This window comes from Euleptes europaea, chromosome 1 (assembly GCF_029931775.1).
Source record: "Euleptes europaea isolate rEulEur1 chromosome 1, rEulEur1.hap1, whole genome shotgun sequence".
Taxonomy (NCBI): domain Eukaryota; kingdom Metazoa; phylum Chordata; class Lepidosauria; order Squamata; family Sphaerodactylidae; genus Euleptes; species Euleptes europaea.
The window spans coordinates 60,016,003-60,035,837 of NC_079312.1; the positions used below are offsets into that span (position 1 = coordinate 60,016,003).

Sequence of the window (19,835 nt, forward strand, 5' to 3'; positions counted from 1 at the left end):
GGCATATAAGCCCCGTACCTCTTTCCATTTCTAAAGGATTTCTGTCTCCCTCAGCCCTCCAGTTTCCTCACATGGCCCACCTTTTCTGCCACTCTCAAGTTCTAGCTCTCTATTAATATTTTCCCAAGAGTTTACCACACCATCTCTTTGGGGTGAGTTGTTCCAAACCAGAGGCTTCCCAGCTTTTGTCAGCTTTTCCCCAAAACAGTTTAAAAGCTGTTCTGCCACTTTTTGATATTAAGTGCCAGCAGCCTGGTTCCCTTTGGGTTCAAGTGAAGCCTATCTCTTTGGAGCCGGTGGTGGTTAAAAGTGGTGGACTCTAATCTGGAGAACCAGGTTTGATTCCCCACTCCTCCACATGAGCAGCTGATGCTAATCTGGTGAACCAGGTTGGTTTCCCCACTCCTCCACAGCTGGGTGACCTTGGGGTAGTCACAGCTCTCTTAGAGCTCTCTCAGTCCCTCCTACATCACAGGGTGTCTGTTGCAGGGAAGGTGAATTTTAAGCTGGTTTGATTCTTCCTTAAGTGGTAGCGACTGTTGGCATATAAAAACCAACTCTTCTTCTTTTATACAGATTCAGCTTCACCCAGAAAATTCCCTAGTGCCTAACAAATCTAAACCCTTTCAGGACCATTTTCTTATTGATGCTGAGACTCCTAATCTGTGCCTGCCTAGCTGGCTCTGTATGTGGAATAGACAGCAATTATGACACTGCTACCCTGAAAGTCCTAGGCTTAGCCTACTGCCTAGTAACCTAAATTTATTATTCAGGACCACACAACTGCATTTCCCAATATCATTGCTGCTAACAGCTGCCTCCTCCCCTACATTACCTAACAGCCTATCTAGACAGTATGTAATGTCTGCAACCTTTATCTGGCAGGCAAAATCACCATGTGATCAAAACTATTACAGACCTTATTCTCTATATTCCTTATGATTGAATCTCCCACTACCAAAAGCCCATTATCCCCCAACTTCAGAGGAGTATTCTCAGTAGGAGAGGATATTGGTTTGTTGTGCAAGGAAGGGATCCCTTCCAAGGGATTATTTCTGACCTCAGCCTGACGACTTCTGTCCTCTAGACCTTCACTCTCCACTACAGTAGAGGAGCTATCAGCGCAGGAGTCTCATCTATGTCCTTCTCTGTGTCTTAGCATCTCCAGATCAGCAACCCTAGCCTCGAGGGAACTAACTTTTTCCGAGAGCCTGGAGTTCCACACATTGAGGACACACCCACAATTTCTGTCCCATGAGCAGATAATTGTACGTGGGACATACTGGATAGTCCCCCTCTCCTCTGGCATTTTAACTTCATAGCTGCTTTGGTTAAGGGTGTTAGGGGCACAAAAAAGTCCTTACATGAAACTATGTAGAATCCTGTATCTTGGAAGTTTATGTGGTGTAGTTAAAACTTCCTTGCCCAGTGCTGGACTCTACTATTATAAACTTCTGGAGCATATGTCAACTGTTCCACATCTGATTCTTAATAATGAGAGCACTAAATGTAGACATCATTTATCCTATGAAATATTCTAATTTAAAATTGGAAAAATCAATAATGCGTTAACATGACAACTAGAAAACTAGAACTATTAAACACAGCCTCAAGTGAGTTAATGAGTCAGGCTGTGGTCAGGTATTTTAAAAGCAAGACTATTGGAGATATTTAAAGATTTGTTACCACATCAAGAAAAACCAACAAAGAGATATAGACTTGATTTTTATTTAAGCACATCAATTTTGGGTTACATTAAGGAGTTGCAAAACATCTGAGAGAAGGCAGGTGCCAATTTTTTTGGAATATTAAACCTAACATGGATGGTTTATAAGTAGCGGCATACATGTAAACAGTTTGGCGGCTTACCCAGAGTACCTTCTCAAACAGTGACAACAGACTGACTGGGCATGCTACTTACTGAAAATACCAAAACCCTTCTATCTGTTCCAATTTATATAAAAAGAGCTATGTTGCCCATCATATTAGACTATAATTTAAACAAAGATACTCTTAATCACCATGTAAAAACCACCTGAAAAAAGATAATAGAACTTAAATCGTCATTAAACATTGACTGCTCTGCTCACTGCCATAAAAAGGGAGCACTAATCAGAACAGCAGTCTGGTTATATGACCTGTTACAAGGAGGTGGAAAATGTGATACAATGCATGTGAACGTTTTTATCTGATTTTTTTTTGGTAAAAATTAATATTTAATCCAGAATTCAAGCTGAATTCTCCTAAATTCCCAAACTGAGAAAAATCCCTTGATTAAGAGCAAGGAATAGATGCCAAGAATTTAGCCTATTTCCACTTCAAATCACATATTAGTGCTATATGATCTGACGGGTGTGAAACGCTTGGTAAGGCTTGGTGAGTGGTTACTTCTTCATGACTTGGCAGTGGAATTACTTGTTCAACCTCCAAAGCATTTGCATCAGTGAAGATGTAGTCCAAACATCCGTGAAAGCCACCAACGTAGTTAGTGTAGGCTGGTTCTCCACATGCACTTTTAAGCCTGAGTGGATGGGTCAGAGATATTCTGCACGGCTTTTCTTCTCCATCTGAGCCCCAGTCCTCATGATCTTCAGCAATACTACCATTACTGACAAAACTATACATTCCAGTTGATGGTGTGCTATTAAAATCCCCACAGAAAATAATCGGTGTGGCAGGATACACGTCGTGGGTTATATGCTTAATGTGGGACAATGCCACTGCAGCCTGGATTAGACGGATGTTTCCACCTAAAGGCACAAGACAACAAAGGATATCAGGTTTTGATTTTTAAAAGGTCACATTTGGTCAGAAACAGAGTTGGAATGACACTCATCCTCCAATCTAATCCTGGAATTCCGTCTCCTCCACCTGCAAATGCAGTACCAGCCTTAACAAAGGTTTTACTGTGCCTGACTCCTTTCACTTTCGTCCATGGGAAACTGAGGTTGCCGGTTAACCGAATATGCAGACTATCAAAGCTTTTACAACTCAGAGGTGCCAAGCAGGTAGTAGTCATGACCAGATCTGGCCAGGACACACAGCCTACTCTGCCACTTGCTCAACGCTGTCACAGCAACCATGGCCAGAACCAGATATGGACATGCCTGCTTTTCTGCCACCCACTGTGGCAGGACAGCAAGTAATAGAGCAGCACAGAGTGCTTCTTGGCCAGCTCCCAGCCATGGGCAGTGCTCCTTCAGCAGCAGTATGACTTGCAGGGACCTGACCCACAGCCAGGACCCAGAGCCCATTCCTTCTCCACCTGCTGTCACTGAACAGCAGGCAGTTGTGGAACAGGCTGCAGAAAAGTGTGCTGGTTAACCAAGTGCTGGGTACTATAGTTTTTACTGCACTTAATTTGCTCTAAAGTGGTATCTTTCAACAGTGCTCCATCCCCTGACCCCAGTCTGTTTAACCCCTTCTTTCCTCCAGTTAACTTAATATATTTTTCTATGTCAAAGTTACAAAGCACAAAAAGCAGAATGTTAATTTCTTCTCCCTCGAAAAAAGCAGCACACATTCAGCCTCTACCCCTCCCCCGGAAACAACTGTCTTCCTCATATGGCATGAATGTCACACACCAGCCATAGCAGGAGTCACCCTATGCAAGATTATGACATTGCGTATATATCTCACTACCTAGTCCCAAAACAAACTTTCAGAATACCTTATAAACTACAAAATAGCAGAATTACCTTTTGGGTGCCAGTATAAGTGGGTGTTGGCAACACAAATCTTTCTGGAAGGATCACTTGTAGATTGGAGAACAGACACCTACAAGAAACATTCTATGAGTTCTCACATCATAGCTTTTTTCAATATCTGGCTATACCTCTGGGAAGAATTCTGTGCTAGCTTAAGGGGCCAACTTGTACTTGAATAGAATGACAGCTGCTCCTAAACAATGGTCTTCCTTTTCCATCCCTTCCCACACTTTTAGCCAGCATGGGTGAAATAAAGATTTGTTCCTTGAGGTGGAGATGTTCATCTCCAGAAATGTTGAAGCCATCAAAAGGAAATGTTAACCCCCCCCCTGGTTTTTTAAAGAACAAAAACAGAAATTTTGGGGGAAATTGAAATATGTACAATACTTACTATCCTATCAAACCTAAACTAATTTTACTGCTTTAACAACATAAGTTGTAGCAACTTACTTAGCATATAAAATTGCAATTGTTTACATACTTACAGAACTTAAAAGTTATAAATGCCTTAGTTTTATAAAAGCAAAATTGCAAATGTACCCGATACTTGAAAGAAAACTGCAAGCTGATGCACCCTATGCTGTCTTTATGTCACATGATGTACCTTAATGTTTGCTGTCTGGTTAAAGAGCGTTACATTCACAATGAAACTCAGTTTTTCTCTGAAGCTTTGTTACAGTTTCTGCCCCACCCCCTTCTGATCTTTTTTTGTCCCTCCTGCAAGGTAGGGCAATAAGCTATTTTTTACCCAGTCTGTGGGTAAATGTGTCACAGTGGTTTAAGCAGAGGTGAAAATGTCAACCACAAGGTCTAGCATGTTAGGACAAAAGAAGGCAAGCAACTGCTGAGAAGCAATGAAAGCCCTCATAAAGATTAGGTACCCTTCTAGGTGCAGAAATGCATCTTGGATATGCTGTATATGTCTACAGCATGCTCACCTTGTCTTTAAAAGCATTTCACTCATTCAAAATGAGAAAAAATTCATAGGAGTTTTTTTCAGTATTCCCCAAAATTTCTAATTTTTTCACTGCCCCCCCCCCGGCCTTCACATCTGTACTCCCACATCTCTTTTTCTGAGTCTTATTCCAAGAAATACAGTGCATCTCTACTGAATGCTGCAAACTCTAAGGCCTGAATTATTATCAGCAACATACCATGATGTTGTTTCAACATCAATGCTACATTATAGAGCAGAACAGGCACTAATGGAAGTTACAGAACCCAGACTAGACCAATCTCGTCAGATCTCGAAAGCTAAGCAGGGTTGATCCTGGTAAGTATTTGGATGGGAGACGACCAAGGAAGCCCAGGGTCACTATGCAGAGGCAGGCAGTGGCAAACCACCTCTGAATGTCTCTTGCCTTGAAAAACCGGCAGGGCTGCCTTAAATCGGCTGCAACTTGACATCACTTTCCACCGCCAATACACCAGCTTAAAGAGGGTTGTTTAGTGACAACAAAATTGTTGATTGACATCCCGGCTTGTGTTCCATTCATACCCAACTGTATAGCCAGACTTAATGGAGGGCAGGTCTCCTCTTTCTTTCTTTATTACAAGAAATGCACCAGTAGCGGCTCTTTCATTCATTAGAAGTTGCTTCTTCATGCAAAGCACAGGAGCCCCGCCCTCCTTTATTTCTGGTCACCACCTACTTTGTTTCCTCACACCTGTAATTCACTGCCCACCCCAGTCCCATTTGCCCCTTCAGACTGCGCCTACAGGCAGATCGGCGTATACCTGCAGGACAGACGATCTCTGCTGCACCTTTTCCTGCAGTTGAGGATAGGGGGCCAACTGGTCCCTCAGTTCTTTGTGCAAAGGATCTTCCAGCAGGGCCTGGTTCAAGGCAATGTCGTGCTGGCTGAGCAGGCCGAACTTGTCCCTCCGATAGAAGGTGGCCAGGCCCTCGTGCTGCTTCTCCTTGAGCTTCATGAGCCCTTCCAGGCCGAAGGCGTCCAGCGCAGGGCCCAGGCTGTCCTTGAAGACCGACCGGTCCACCTCCTGCAGGCAGAGGATGTCGGCGCTGTAGCCGGCCAGCTCCTTCTTGAGCAGGTTTTGCCGGTAGTCGAGCTCCAGCGAGTAAGGAGCGCAGTAGGGATACAGCACGGTCCGGGAGAGCTCGGTCTGAGCGTAGATGTCGGCCAGGATGTTGTAGGTCACGGTGCGGATGAGGCCCGGGCCGGTCACTTTCTTGGTGTAGAGGTGGCGCGCGTCGAAGGTGCAGGCGCCCGGGCCGGCCTCCACGGGGCCGCCGCTCTCCGCCTCCCGCTCCAGGCCGTAGCGCCGCAGCCGGTTGCCCGGCGTGCACACGAGCTTGAGCCGCAGCCCGATGTGCGCGTTGCTGGGCGTGAAGACGCGCTCGGTGCCCCCCGGCGCTTCCACCCAGCCGGACGCGGCGGACGGCCCCGCCGCCGCCGCCCCCCCGCCCCCGGCCGGCTCCGCTTTCTGCTCTTGGTACCAGCGGAAGAGGCAGTCGGCGGGGGAGCCGAACTCGGTGCTGAGCTTGGGGCACACGGGGAAGCCGGCGAGGAGCGAGCGGGGCAGCTGCAGCTCCGTCAGGGCCGGCGGGTTGCGCTCCACGCGGTAGCGGGCCTCGCCGATCTGCAGCACCGCCCCGTCCTGCCAGGCCTCCGCGTTGGGCACGTCCTCGGCCACGGCTTGGCCGTCCTGGGCGAAGAGGCACACGGCGGGGAGGGGGGGCGGCGGCGGGGCCGCCCCGCTCTCGGCCCGCGCCTTCTTGCTCTTCTTGGCGGCCTTGGCGGGGCCTTTGCCGGCGTTGTTGGCGATGCGGGCCAGCGCCCGGCCCAGAGGCTCCGCCTGGTCCCGCTGCATGTGCCGCGCGCTGCCGTCCCCCAGCACGAACGAGACGCTGAGCTTCGGCTCGGCCGGGATGCAGCGCACCACGGCCCGCTCCATGGCGGCGGGGGCGCCGCTAAGGCCCCCCGCGGAGCCCGGCCGCTGCCTCCCGGTTGGGAGGCCGGGAAGGGCTCTCAGCGCCCCCCACAGCAGGCGCCGCATGAACCCGCCCGGGCACCACCATTCATTCCTCCCTCCCTCGCGCCGGCAGCTTTCCCCCGAGTCCACCGTCGCTGAGCAGGGCGCGCGCACACACTTCCGCTGCCCGCCCCGCAAAGGCAGATGGGAAAAGCCGGGGCTGAAAGGGAGGGTGGAAGTCGGAAGCCGAGGGGGTGCTGGGAAATGGCGCCTGCGCAAAGGCTAGCGAACGCAAAACGTGACGCCTCATAAACCGGAAGTGCACGGGTGCCTTGGCCCTGAAAGCGGGTTTGCGCGCTTGCGCGTGGACGGTGCTGGCTGTAAGAAATGGGGACGGTCGAGCTACGTGTCAAAACCGGGGCTCATTTTCCCCCCCCCCACCCCCAGTATGCATCCTGAGATATTTATCTGTCATATTTTTATCCCAGTCTCACCCTTCCTCCAAGGATCTTAGGCTGACGTGCGTGGTTTCCCTGCTTGCCACTAAATCCTGACAAAGCTGTAAAGTAGGTTAGATCTAAGGGTGGCTGGCCCAGCGTTGCCCAACCAGCTTTATGGCACCAGAGGAAGGATTTGAAATCAGATCTCCCCGGTCTTAGTCCAATTATGGCTGCTACTGCCAACCTCCAGGTTGGCTCTGAAATTCTACAGAGAGCAGTTCCCCTGGAGGAAATTATTGCTTCAGAGGGTGGGCTTTCTGACATCACATCCCTGTTGAGCTCCTTCGTCTCCTAAACTCTGCTCCCCAAGGACCACCCCAAATTTCCAGGAATTTCTGGAGTTGGCAGCCCTATGTTCCTGCTGAGTTCTCTTCCTACATATTGTACCCAAATCAGTGATTTCTTAAGCTGGAGTTTGCAGCCTTAAGTATATCATACAATACATATCAAGAAATCAGTATGCTTCTGAAGACGTGTAGGGTACATTTTCCTCACCTCAGCACTCACATTAATCTGGAATTAGAGATTGGGAGGGGAATAGTTTCCAGGCAGCCATGCATCACAGAACGTTTCTTCCACATTGACACTAAATCTTTAGTTGCCATGGCAAGTCTACAGCTGAACACAGGGAAGTTAAGCCATGTTTAATATAATTTGCAACTGATACAAGAAAGAGATAGGCATATCCCTAATGGTCTCTCCAGCCCCACCTTTTTATTTGTGATAAAAGGAACACAGCTAACTGCCAGTAATATATCACAAAACCAGTCACACACTTTTAGCCTAGCCTACCTCACAGGGATGTTGTGACGATAAAAGAGGAGGGGAGAAGTATGCAAGCCACTTAAGAGTCTCCATTGGAGAGAAAGGTGGGGTATAAATGAAGGAAATAAATAAAAAGACCAAATCCCTGCCCAAAATTCAGTATTATCCATTCACAGATCAGTATATAGTCAAGGCTTCTTTAACTGGTGAGCTCAAAAAAAAAGGTTACTGTAATTAGCTTCAAAGTAAAAGGACACAATTCATACATCATAGGTGTGGCATGGAGACTATCATTCTTTATGTGGTCTTGGGCAAATAATACTAATCATAACAGAATTATTGTGTGTGATAAAATAGGTTAGAATTGTGAGATAAATCTGTAATGTACCGTAGTTTGTATCCTTAATTTAGTATTCTATGTGGACATGTATTTATTAAAATGTTTGTTTCTGACCTTTCTCTTCGTTTACAAAAAATTGAAGAATAGAAATCCAGGTTGGCCAAACCCAAAAGCACAGTCTAACCCAAATCTTGGCTTAATCCAAAAGCAGATTGAAAATTGTGTTGATGTAGGCAGTCCATAAGCAGTTTGGCCTGTAGAATTTATGAAGCTGTCTTTGGCCTATCTTGTCCAGTAATGTCTACTCTGACTGGCTCTTACATTCTCCAGCATAGATCCCCCATTCCTGCTATTCAAGATGCAGCTATATGTGCCAGGGATTGAAGCTGAAACCTTTTGCATGAAAAGCATATTTTGTACCCTCCAAAGCTATAGCCTTTCCTGTTACCATACGCTATCACTATTTAAACTTGGGAAAGAACCAATACTCTTCTAATCTCAGCATGGACATATCTCTTGCTTTACACTAAACATTTTAGGTTAATGGGTAGAGATGGCAAAGTAGCATGTGTTCGTGCTTTCCATGCATCAAATCAGCAAACTAAGTAAACATTCAAATGCATGTCTATATACCCATCTGTTACAGCATCTGGGAGGCACAGCAATTAAACTGCATTGATTGAACAGATTAAAACATAGCACATACTGTCATACTTCTTGATTTTGGGAATGGTAAATAAGGTGGGAGTTTCTGGTAGGTGCAGTGTTCATCATCAATATACATAAAAAGTTCCAAGGTTGCAGAACAATCTGAAATGTGTCTGTCTATATTTGGGGGGGGGGGTAAACCCTCCAAAATGATAGAGGGAGCACCTGTAGCTTTAAGAAATGAATGCTCTCAATGCCAGCCTTCAAATCTTGTTTTATGTCAGTAAAGGGGGGCAGAGGAAGGGACAGGGGGCAGGGGAAGATTAATTGGTCTTGGGGGAAGATTAATTAGCGCCAGGCTGGCAGCATATGCCTTGCATGACTCACCTAGACCTGGCACCTCACTACTGTTCAACAGCCGCCACTCCATGACAGCCAGTCTAATGTAGTGGTCAGAGTTTCAGATTAGGATCTGGGAGATCCATTCTGCCATGGAAACTCACTGGGTAACTTTGGGCAAGTCACTGTCACAGCCTACCTCACAGGGTTGTTGTGAAGATAAAATGGAATTGTGTCAGTTGCTTTGGGTCTCTGTTGGGGAGAAAGGCAGGGTATAAATGAAGTAAATAAATAGTAAACGTAGCTGAAGGGGGGGAGATATGTAGGTTGGTAGATGGCAAGAATAGTAATAATATCCTTCAATAATATCCGTCTGCATCAATTTCTTATGCGCCTCTGACACAGCATCTTTCACAGCAAATGGCAATTGTCATTACTTCTGTTGAACAGGGACCAAGTTAGACCTCATTTTTACCTTATGGGTGAATCCCTTTGCACAACCAAATTCCTGTATAGAATTATCCCCACTCACAGCTGAAACAACCCTCTGTGACGATTCAACATCTAATTGGGGAGCCAAAATACGTCTGTCCACTACCATCACTTTTAACCCAGCAAACAAATCCCTGCCAAAGATAGGAGTACCATTAGGCATAATATAAAGTTCTATTGGTGCACAACATGCACCAAAACTCACTTCAGCAGGTAAACCACAGGTTCTTTAAATAATATACCAACTGCAATTTTGGTTCCACCAATGGCACAGTCTTAAAATACTGAAAATAAAGTGCCTCAGATAATATAGAGACTGCTGAACAAACATCTAACATCAACTCAGTATTCTGACCCTTTCCCAAAGTAGTAACAGTACTTATAATTCCTTTTGCTACAGACACCGATATACTCCCATCCACATTTACTTCAGGCACCTGAATTGCGTGCACTTGGTGATTGTCAGCAATGACAAGCTTCAGCAAAATGTCCAACCTTCTTGCAATAGTTACATTGTGTTCCTTTTGCAAGACAATTAGGATAACTTGCAAGAAGTTGTATACAGCCACAACAAAAACACATTTTTGTTTATGTTCTACTTTCCTGACTAACTTTTCAGTATGTCCCTTCAGTTCCTTTGTAGCATCTTGAATTTGTACTGGAGCTTTCTACAACAAATCCACCCTTTGTTGATTGTAAAGGGAAGCCCAAGCTTCCTTCCAAAGAGAACTGGAATTCCGTGTCCCCAAAACTTCATTTGTGACAAGGCTTACCATAGTTCAGTCCTGAAATCTCTGTTGAGGTTTTCCTGTCTATCCAGTAATGGCAATCTTGTCCACAGACAAATAAGTTGACAGAGTTAGTTAGGCCAAAAGGAAAAGGAGTCTTGTGGCACCTTAAATTTTTCATGGGACACAGCCTACTTAATGAGACACATGAAGTGAGGGGAGGGGCTGTGGCTCAGTGGCAGAGCATCTGCTTGGCATGCAGAAGGTCCCAGGGTCAATCCCCGGCATCTCCGGTTAAAGGGACTAGGCAAGTAGGTGATGTGGAAGACTTCTACCTGAGACCTTGGAGCGCTGCTGCTGCTCTAAGTAGACAATACTGGCTTTGATGGACCCAGGGTCTGATTCAGTACAAGGCAGCTTCATGTGTTCAAAACTATACAGAGAGGATGCCAATGGTGGGAGCCATGAAACTGTTGCAGTAAAACAGGGGTTTGTGGGGGAGAGGGAGACCCAAGATCGTTATCAAGAAAACAGTTTATTTGCAGCTGCTGACTCAGAGGCCCTAATGGGCAGAAATCTCTGAGTCCCGATTATACTGGGGAAGAGATATTTATCCAAATTCAAGTTATGACGATACATCAACAAGTTATGCATATCTGATTGTATTACAGACAGAAAGGCGACTCAGTACAGTTGCAGTTTCATCCAGTTTCTCCTATCATTGTTTATCGTTCACTCTGACACTCCATGCCATTTCACCCACTGCCTTCACACACAGCTATCCTGCCCAGCAGCAGACTTCCCTTGCTACCTCAATACATTTACAGTACATTTACAGAAAGGGGAAAAGATTATCACAAACTGTGTGTGTGTGTAAAGTGCCCAGCCGACTTATGGCGACCCCCTTTTTGGGGTTTTCATGGCAAGAGACTAACAGAGGTGCTTTGCCAGTGCCTTCTACTAAGCCAAAATACTTAAGTGGATCCTCCACATTCAGAGAAAGTCTACCTTGCTGTCTCAATACGAAAATGAATTCAAGAGCGGCATAGGAACCACACAAAAGTTGTGACTGGTGGTAACGCAGAGACACCCCCCCCCCCATTGTGTTAAGAAGCGACAACTAATCAATCAACCGCTTGAGCAAACAGCCACCCCTCTCCCCGCCCAGCAGCAACAGAGCGGAAAGCACGGCAGCCTCCGCGTGCAAAGCATGCTGGGGGAGGGCCCGCGAGCCGCCTCGTGTCTATAGCAACTGACGCGTTGTTGACATCGCGGGCCGCGGCGAGCGAAGGAGGCTGGCGACGTTGGAGTCGCGCAGCTGAAGACTGTCTGTCTGTCTCTCTCTCCCTCCCCCCCATCCCCTTGTCTCCCGAGAGGCTTTTCGTCACCCTCCGACCCCCCACTGGGCCCCGTCTCTCTCTCGCGGCCCTGGGAGAGAGAGGAGAGCGGTGGGAAGGTAGGGTCTGCGTGTCCTGCCCAGCTCCTCTTGCAGGGATGCTGGGACAACGAGAACGAAGCGGTTTTTACGACTTATAAAAACGAGGAAATAAAAGGGCAAGAGTCCAGCAGCACCTTAAAAAAGGAGCACCTAGAAAGCTCACACCGTGCCAGAAAATATTCTTGTTCGTCTTTAAGGTGCTCCCGGACTCTTGCCCTTTTGTACTACTGCAGACAAACACAGGGCTACCCACTGTGAAAAAACGAGGAAAGGGATGGAGAGCGACAGCCTCTCGCCCCTCACGCGTGCGGACGGGCAGGCTGGTCCTCGTCCGGAGAAGGGAAGGGGCGCTTTTTTGGGGTAGATTCCAGGGTTGAGCCGTGGTTTGGGGGCGCAAACCCCTCTCAGTCCTGAAGCGCTGACAGGGCTAAAACGATGTTTTTCTGTCTTCTGGAAAGTGGCTGTGTTTGTGAAAAGTGGCTGCCTTCTGGTGGCAGCAGGAGACTAACAGCCGGATCCTACCCATGTCTTACCTTCACACAGCCCAAATAATGCACTTTCTTTCCACTTTCAGTGCACCTTAACGATCGTTTGCAAGTGGATTTTGCCAGTTCAGGCAGTAAAATCCACCTTCAAAGTTCATTGAAAGTGGATTGAAAGTGCATTATTTGGGCTGTGTTAAAGTGGAATCAAGTTCCACTAAGTTCCAGTCCTATTCTTAATAAGTCACATAGAAAACAGTGGAGTGAGCTGAAGAAGTGAGCTGTGGCTCCCAAAAGCTCATACCCTACCAGAAAATATTTTTGTTAGTCTTTAAGGTGCTACTGGACTCTTGCCCTTTTCTGCTATAGAAAACAGTGGGATTTACTTCCAAGGAAACATGTACAGGACAGGCTATAAAGTGATTATATTCTTCCTTCATGAAGGTATGGGGTGGGGGCAACTTCTTTAGGGGTAACTTCTGATATTTAATGACTACATCAGCGATCCTCTACCTTGCTGAGCCTGAGAGTAGTTTTGGCCAATCATCAAATGTTCTAAGCCAAGCATCCTCCTATGACAGATGCAGCTATTTCTGAAACAGTGACGTCTACTGGGTTCTTCTGCTCTGGGGAGGTGAAGGAAATTAGTTCGTTCCTTTGAACAAGAGATGATGAGTTGGAACTAGCACAAGGATCACACATTTCCCCTGATTTGTCTTCACACCATTCTTTCCATCCTTGGGAAAGTTTATTCCTAATACCCACACAGGCCGGGAAATTGCAGTGGGGAGGGGATAGGGAGCAAAACTGCTCCCTGCTTCTATCAGCTGTGCAGAGTGGGAAGATTTCCACGTCAGCACCTTCTGCTGATGGATCACTGAATCTAAACCAGGAGATGGGAGAGTTTGCTTCCTGCACAGCACCAGGAAGAGGTTTCCAGGGCCAGGATATATGAAAGCCTGACTCTGTGGCCAGGCTCAGAGTGAATGGCTGTGACCTGTCTGCTGGGGATAGGATGAGCTCAGTGTTTTGCTAGTCAGTCAGCTGGTAAGGGATGAGCTACAGCTCCTTTCCCCCTCTTGTTTCATTCAGGAATGTTTGTATTTTATCACCAGGAATCAAGAAAACTAGCACCAAGAAATACATTGTTAGGCACCATGGTGCCCCCAGATTAGGTATCACTGCCCTACATGCACATTGAAAATGCATATAGGGAAGCAACCGCAAAGTCATGTAACTTTGTAAAGTCAGATTGGTCGGACCATCTACCCATAGGGTTTACTTTATTTATTTGGATAGTTATACCCCACTTTTATCCCCATGTAGCTTAACTTGTTGTTCTCCCATCCTCCATTTTATTCTTATAACACCAGCCTTGTGAGGTAGGTCAAGATCTCAGAAGCTAATCAGGGTCGGCTCTGGTAAGTATTTGGATGGGCGACCTCCAAGGAATACCAGGGGCGCTACGCAGAGGCAGGCAATGGCGAGACCTCCAAATGTCTCTTGCCTTGAAAACCCTACAAGGTTGCCATAAGTCAGCTTTGACTTGATGGCCCAAAAATGGATAAATGGTTAAGGACTGTGGTCTGTGCTGCTGTGTATAGCTTATGGTAAGTAGGATCCTATTATGTAATTTATTCACTGCTTACTATACAATGTTAATACTTATGCTATGCTTCAGTTCTATCTTTTAGATTTCTGGTTGGTTCCAGACGTCTACAATCCTAATGCACTGTTTATTGAATGTCCTATTTTGTTGATTGTGTTGACTCATTCTGTGTAATCCACCTTAAGTCCCTGTGAGAAAGACGGACTATAAATAATGCAAAGAAATAATGAACAGGAAAATACTTATTCAGGCTTAATACACTTTAATCCCTCTTTCTTCCAAAGAGCTCAAGGCAGCATACATTGTCCCTCTGTCTTCCATTTTATCCTCACAGCAACTCTGCAGGGTATATTAGGCTGTGAGAGAGTGACTTACCCAAGGACACCCAGCAAGCTTTATAACTAAGTGAAGATTTGAACCTGGGTCTCCCAGAGCCTAGTTTAATACTCTAAGCACTATACAACCTCCAAATTACAGTGTTTTCCATTAAGCTATGCTATGTTGTTTACTCATCCTGTGAAAACATTGCTATTCATATGCTGATTTTTTGTGCAGATACATTTAATAATCTAACTTTTTTTCTTTGCTAAGGATTGTTTTCTTGTTATTTTAGATGTCCACTCCAAATAAATCAGCAGACCCCCCAGATGACGATGATGCATGGAACATTCAGTTGCCACCCATAGATTTGCCCTCCACATCCCAGAGTTTGACGGAAACACAAAAAAAGCTGCTGAAATATCGCAGAGTCAGCGAGCAGCAAAAGATGTTTAATAACATAATGTAAGTGACCGTATCATATGTTCTACATAGGAGACCTTAGGAGAAGACACTATTTTGTTTTTCCATTAGGCTCTGATCCCTAGTAATTCTGTTCCAGGAAGCAGAGGGCAGTCTGTAGCTGTGCTTTTCACAGCAACTTGATGTGAAAGCATTAGCAAGAACCTTCCCCTGACATTGCCTCCTGGCACTGATATTCAGAGGTTTACTGCCTCTAAATGCGGATATTCCCTTTAGTCCCCATGATTAGTAGCGACTGATAGACTTGTCCTCCAAGAATCCGCCTAGTCCCCTTTTAAAGCTGCCTGTGTGTGTAGACTTTGTTTTCACAATTAAGTAGTCCCAGGGTATTTCAGCCCCATGTGATAATATTTGTTTATTTATTAACAAAATTTATACCCTGCCTTTCTGCCCTTATCAGGCCAACCAAAGTGGCTAATAGATTAAAAACACACTTAATAAAAACACATCTTAAAAACTTATAAAACCAAGCAAGAACACATTATTAAAACAACTAAAACCAAGATAAAAAATACACTTACAAAAAAACATAAAATAACAATTAAAACACAGAGCAGGATGGAGGGATCACTGAGGAAACATCAGACAAAACAAACAAGTCTTTCCACATTGGCAGAAGTTGGCAACAAGGAGACAGGCAAGTCTCTGGGGAGAGAGTTCCAGAGTCTTGGTGCCAAGAAGGTCGTCTCCTAGGTTGCCACCTGCCTGATCTCAGAAGTTGGAGGCACCCAAAGCAGAGCCTCAGAAGATGACTATAACTGTTGGGCAGGTTCGTAAAGGACCAGGATGTCCTTCAGATATGCTGGTCCAAAGCCATATAGAGATTTAAAGGCCAACGTGAGCTCCTTGAATTGTGCCCAGAAACAAATTGTGAGCCAGTGCAGATGGGCCAAGATTGGAGTGATATGAACCCTGTGATCCAGTCCAGTCAACATCTTGGCTGCAGCATTCTGCATCATTTGAACTTTCCAAACACTTATCAAGGGCCATTTCCTCACAAGCTCTCTGTTCCAGATTCGATGATGTAGGGAAGCAGGTTTTTCCCTTCCATCCTCAGAGCACCATAGTGCATTTGGGTACTTTCCAGCGGTTTCCTGGCTTTTCTCTGCTCTTCCTCAGTCTTGCTTTGCTCCAAAGTTTTGGAAAAGATCACAGTAAAGCCTGGATGGCTACTGAGTGAGTGGGAAAATTTGGATTATCTTGCCCACATGGCAGCCATTTCCTCACCACCTGTCAAGGCTGACCCTGCCTTGGTGCCAAACTGAGGCCAAGGTAGATTCAAGTCACTGCCCAGTAACTCACACAAACTGAAGCAAAAGGCTAACCGACTGTGCTACCTACTTATCCGGATTGCCTTAATGCTGGTTTTTACAGCTGAAGGATGATGCTCCAGAGTACCTTCAGGCAACAAGGGTGGTGGGTGGAGGAAAGGGGATAACAACAGGAATGTTCTGTCTCTTTTATAGTCTATAATATAGGCATTTCTGGCCATAACCACCTGACTTTCCCAACCAATCACAGGACTGTCTCCATGGAACTTTCAGGAATGAGAGTGATTTCCCCCCTCCCATAACAGATTGACAGCTGAATTGTGTGAACTAATTAACAGGCCCTTGAGATTATCTTGATGAGTAACCATCAGTTTGAGAGGGGTTTGGCTGACACCTACAAGCAGTCAGAGTACTAGAAGATGTGAGCTCTAGCTGGAATTTTCCTCTAAAATGGCTTCTTTCTTGACACCCCTTGCCATTGGATGACTTTTAATTAAAAAAAAACTAGCACAAGAATATTGTTATATCAATATACCATTGTGCAACAATATGATTAGCTGGTTCTGTGAACTTCCAGCTTTCACTAAAATAAGTAAGTCTCTAGCCTTTTCCATTGCAAAGATGTAAAGGGAAAGACATATCTCCACAATGGAAGAGGCTAGAGACTTAACGTTTTAAAGAAATGAAATCTGGGAATGTAGAGTACCTGTTACGCCTTTTGAAGGAATGGACTTGGAAGCTTTGTTCCCTTGGGTCCTGAGAGATCAGAAAAGAGGGCATTTATCCATGCACCTATTTTTTAAAACATATTGATATAACAGTAGTCTATTGCTGATTTAAAAACAAAATTGCAAAAGTCCTGAGGGAGTGGGATGGCCACTGCTGTGGGGTGCTGGGGTAGGCAAATTGCAGGGAAACCTGCCATGTAGAAGCCCTGTTGCCACTGTACTTTATCAGCAGCTGCACCAGTAGTGGGGAAACCACACAAGCCCGTCCTCATGGGGAAACCACCTTTGTGAAAAGCTTCTGCTTTTGATTTTCCTATATCTGGTTAAAGGCAGAAGAACAGGCCAGGTTGGATTTTAAGGGGATCAGTTGGCAATCTTGACTACAAGCCAACAGCACACTTCAAGCAGCCCTAGCTGAAAACATATTCGTCAGTTTCCCCTTCATATCCATCTAGCCTGGCAGTCTCCATATCTTTCTCCCCATGTCCAGTGTTCAGTAACAAGCCTTTGGCTGTTCTCTCTGCCGCCTTTCTGTTACTTTCACATCCTTTCCCACTTGATTCAAATCTTCCCACTCTTGGAAGCCTTCAGTCGCACTCCATGTGTGATGGGAATAAGGCAAAGTACAGCAACAAGCTGTCATGGAGAATCCTGTTTGTTGTAACTGCTGGATGAAACCATAGTAGGATTTTAGGACTTGCTTCATCAATACTTAAGTAAGAAAGGGTATAATAGCTCTAATACCGGAACATCAGTCTATGTGAGGATTTCCCTGAATGGAAAAAGAGGATAATGTTTACTGATCCCCCACCCCTAGCTGCAGACCTCCCTAATTATGCTGTTCTGTTCCACAGAGCAGTATTTCAGGGGCCAGCTTGGGTTCCCATGGCAGTGGGGAGATGAGAAAGCCATGCTGGATCCAAGCCTATGTTTCTAAACTGGCATTGGAGCAACCCTGTGCTTATGGCACAGGCAAATGTACTGTAAAAAACATGTAGGGTCAAGATACAAAACTGCATGGCCATCCACAAACCAGGCAAATGTCTCTGTTTAGGGCACTGGTTCCCAACTGGGGGTCCATGGACCCCCAGGGGTTCGCAAGAACTAAATTAAGGTCTGTGAAACAAAGTTATAAACCCATAATAAATTAATATTTTCAATTAAAAGTTCTTTATTATAAAAAAACATATTCAAATATTATTTTAAGTTTAATGTTTAACTAACAGTTATGATTAAAGTTTATTTTCAAATTCTCTGAATTTTTATTTTGGACCTTGGGGTCCCTGCACCAATCAAAAAAGTCCTAGTGGTCCCTGGTCAAAAAAAGGTTGGGAACCACTGGTTTAGGGGATTGCCCTGGTATGCAGAAAACTGCAACTTTGTAAATTAACAAAAAGGGGGAAATAGTTCTCAAAAACACAACATGATGGAATGTTGAGTGCAGATAAATGGGAAAATGTGAGGGAAAGATAAATCAATCTTTTCAAGCCCTTGAGAGCTTAGAGAATCCTGGAAAGGGAGATCCTGGGGTAGGAGTTCCAAATTATTCCCCCGAAGATGCTGCAAGAGTATGAAATGTTGAGAGACAGATCCAGGGAAAAGGAGGAGAGGTGAGAGTAGCCTGTTTAAGCCACTGAGAGCTTAAAGGACTCTGGATGGGGAGATCTTCTGTAGGTGGTTGGACAAGATTTATTCCTACTCCATGATTCATCACAGGCCCCCAGCTTGTATCGCCCTGATTTTGAGAATGCACACACACACATACACAGAGTGTCAGGCATGGCCTGAGAAAAGGATGTTGTGGTTTCTCCAGATGCTGGCCAAGGCCAGCTCTCTAGCCCTGCAAACAACGTGTTTTGACTGGACTCTGTGGGAATGCTGGTAGAATCCTACCTCCCTGACAGCTCCTGGGAGGGGGATTGCCATGGCATCCAGATCTACCCTGATTTGCCCTATGCTCTTTCATATATACCCTGTACCGTGCTTATAGTTTTCATTAGTGTCCATTTGACTCTTAGCTTCTGTTAACCTGTGGATTTTCCAATAAATCAACTCTCTTTTGGACTACTTGTCTACGGATGTCTGTTTATGGGATTATCACGAAACTAGAGCTGACACAGAGAGATTCTGCTAGAGTATATTGTACATTTAACGAAATTAGAAGGAATATATCCAAAGCTGGGGTAGAATAATGAATGGCAAGTAATTTTGTAGATAGCTGAATATAATTAAGCTTGGTTGTTCCTGAGTGATTGCTATGCAGTACAATGACCATGCTCTATACCATACTGTTGTAGTGTTTCCTTAATTTGTAATCCAGTCTTGTTTCATTGTTTGTTGCATGTTACTATTTTCTTGTACATAGTATATTGTTAAGTCGGCATGGGGAGGACACACGAGGTCGAGACAGAGTTCCAACTCAACGTGTTTATTGAAGTACAGAACAGAACTAAAGAACACAGTGCAAACGGTCCTGCTTATATGCCCCCCTGGCTGCCTGCGGCCACTCCCCCCCTGATCCATGATGGGGGGGGAACAACCCCGGGTCGCCAATGGCTCGTGCCGACTTAGGGCCAATGGCGTGTGCCGGCTTGGGCCAATAGTGTGTGCAGGGTTTAGGATCCTTTGTCTGGGACTCAAGCTCCTAAGTTTCCCCCTGCATATCTGCCAACTATGTACATACATAACACCCCTCCCCCCTAAGTCTTGACAATATATGAGCACACATAGTCCTTGAAATGACTGGGCCACCACCGCGTGCGCTGGGAGCGGCGTGGTGCTGGAACGGGGGTTGCCGGTTGCTCAGTGGGTGCTGGGCTGTCAATTCGCGTGGCGGCAGGGTCGTCCTCCGCGCTGTCTCCGGGCGGTGCGGACTCGCTGGCCGGTGGCGGACAGTCGGGTGGTGCGGACTCTGTTGATTTGGCTAGCGCTCGTTCTGAGGTGCTGTGTCCCGGTAGGCGTTCCGGAGCGGTGGTGTGGTCGGGCAGGTCTGCTGGGCGGCCGCAAGACTCGCCCGTCTGGAGTGGGGACCCTGTAGGAGACCGGGCCGGTTG

The 19,835-nt window shown here is 45.9% G+C and overlaps 2 protein-coding genes across 2 annotated transcripts in view; one reads left to right on the plus strand and one right to left on the minus strand.

The window, feature by feature from the left end:
- Positions 1 to 2,204: 2,204 nt before the first annotated feature.
- Positions 2,205 to 6,739, minus strand: PDE12 (phosphodiesterase 12). The gene is made up of 3 exons (XM_056856579.1): positions 5,445 to 6,739; positions 3,699 to 3,777; positions 2,205 to 2,750 (listed from the first exon to the last, which is right to left on the minus strand). Exons 1-3 carry the CDS (start codon positions 6,723 to 6,725, stop codon positions 2,308 to 2,310), a joined length of 1,803 nt encoding a protein of 600 aa, XP_056712557.1. The 5' UTR covers positions 6,726 to 6,739; the 3' UTR covers positions 2,205 to 2,307.
- A 7,856-nt stretch (positions 6,740 to 14,595) lies between these two features.
- Positions 14,596 to 19,835, plus strand: part of DNAH12 (dynein axonemal heavy chain 12) — a 134,633-nt gene continuing 129,393 nt past the window's right edge. Inside the window, exon 1 of the mRNA XM_056853457.1 lies at positions 14,596 to 14,765. Within this exon, the coding sequence (XP_056709435.1) occupies positions 14,596 to 14,765 (170 nt within the window). The remainder of the gene's footprint in view (positions 14,766 to 19,835) is intronic.

Coding starts and splice junctions, on each gene's coding strand:
- PDE12 (XM_056856579.1), bottom strand. CDS start 6,725: ATGCGGCGCCTGCTGTGGGGGGCGCTGAGAGCCCTTCCCGGCCTCCCA. Junction 3,778..5,444: donor AGAGATCGTCTGTCCTGCAG/GTATACGCCGAT, acceptor TGTTTCTTGTAG/GTGTCTGTTCTCCAATCTAC. Junction 2,751..3,698: donor CTTATACTGGCACCCAAAAG/GTAATTCTGCTA, acceptor TTGTGCCTTTAG/GTGGAAACATCCGTCTAATC.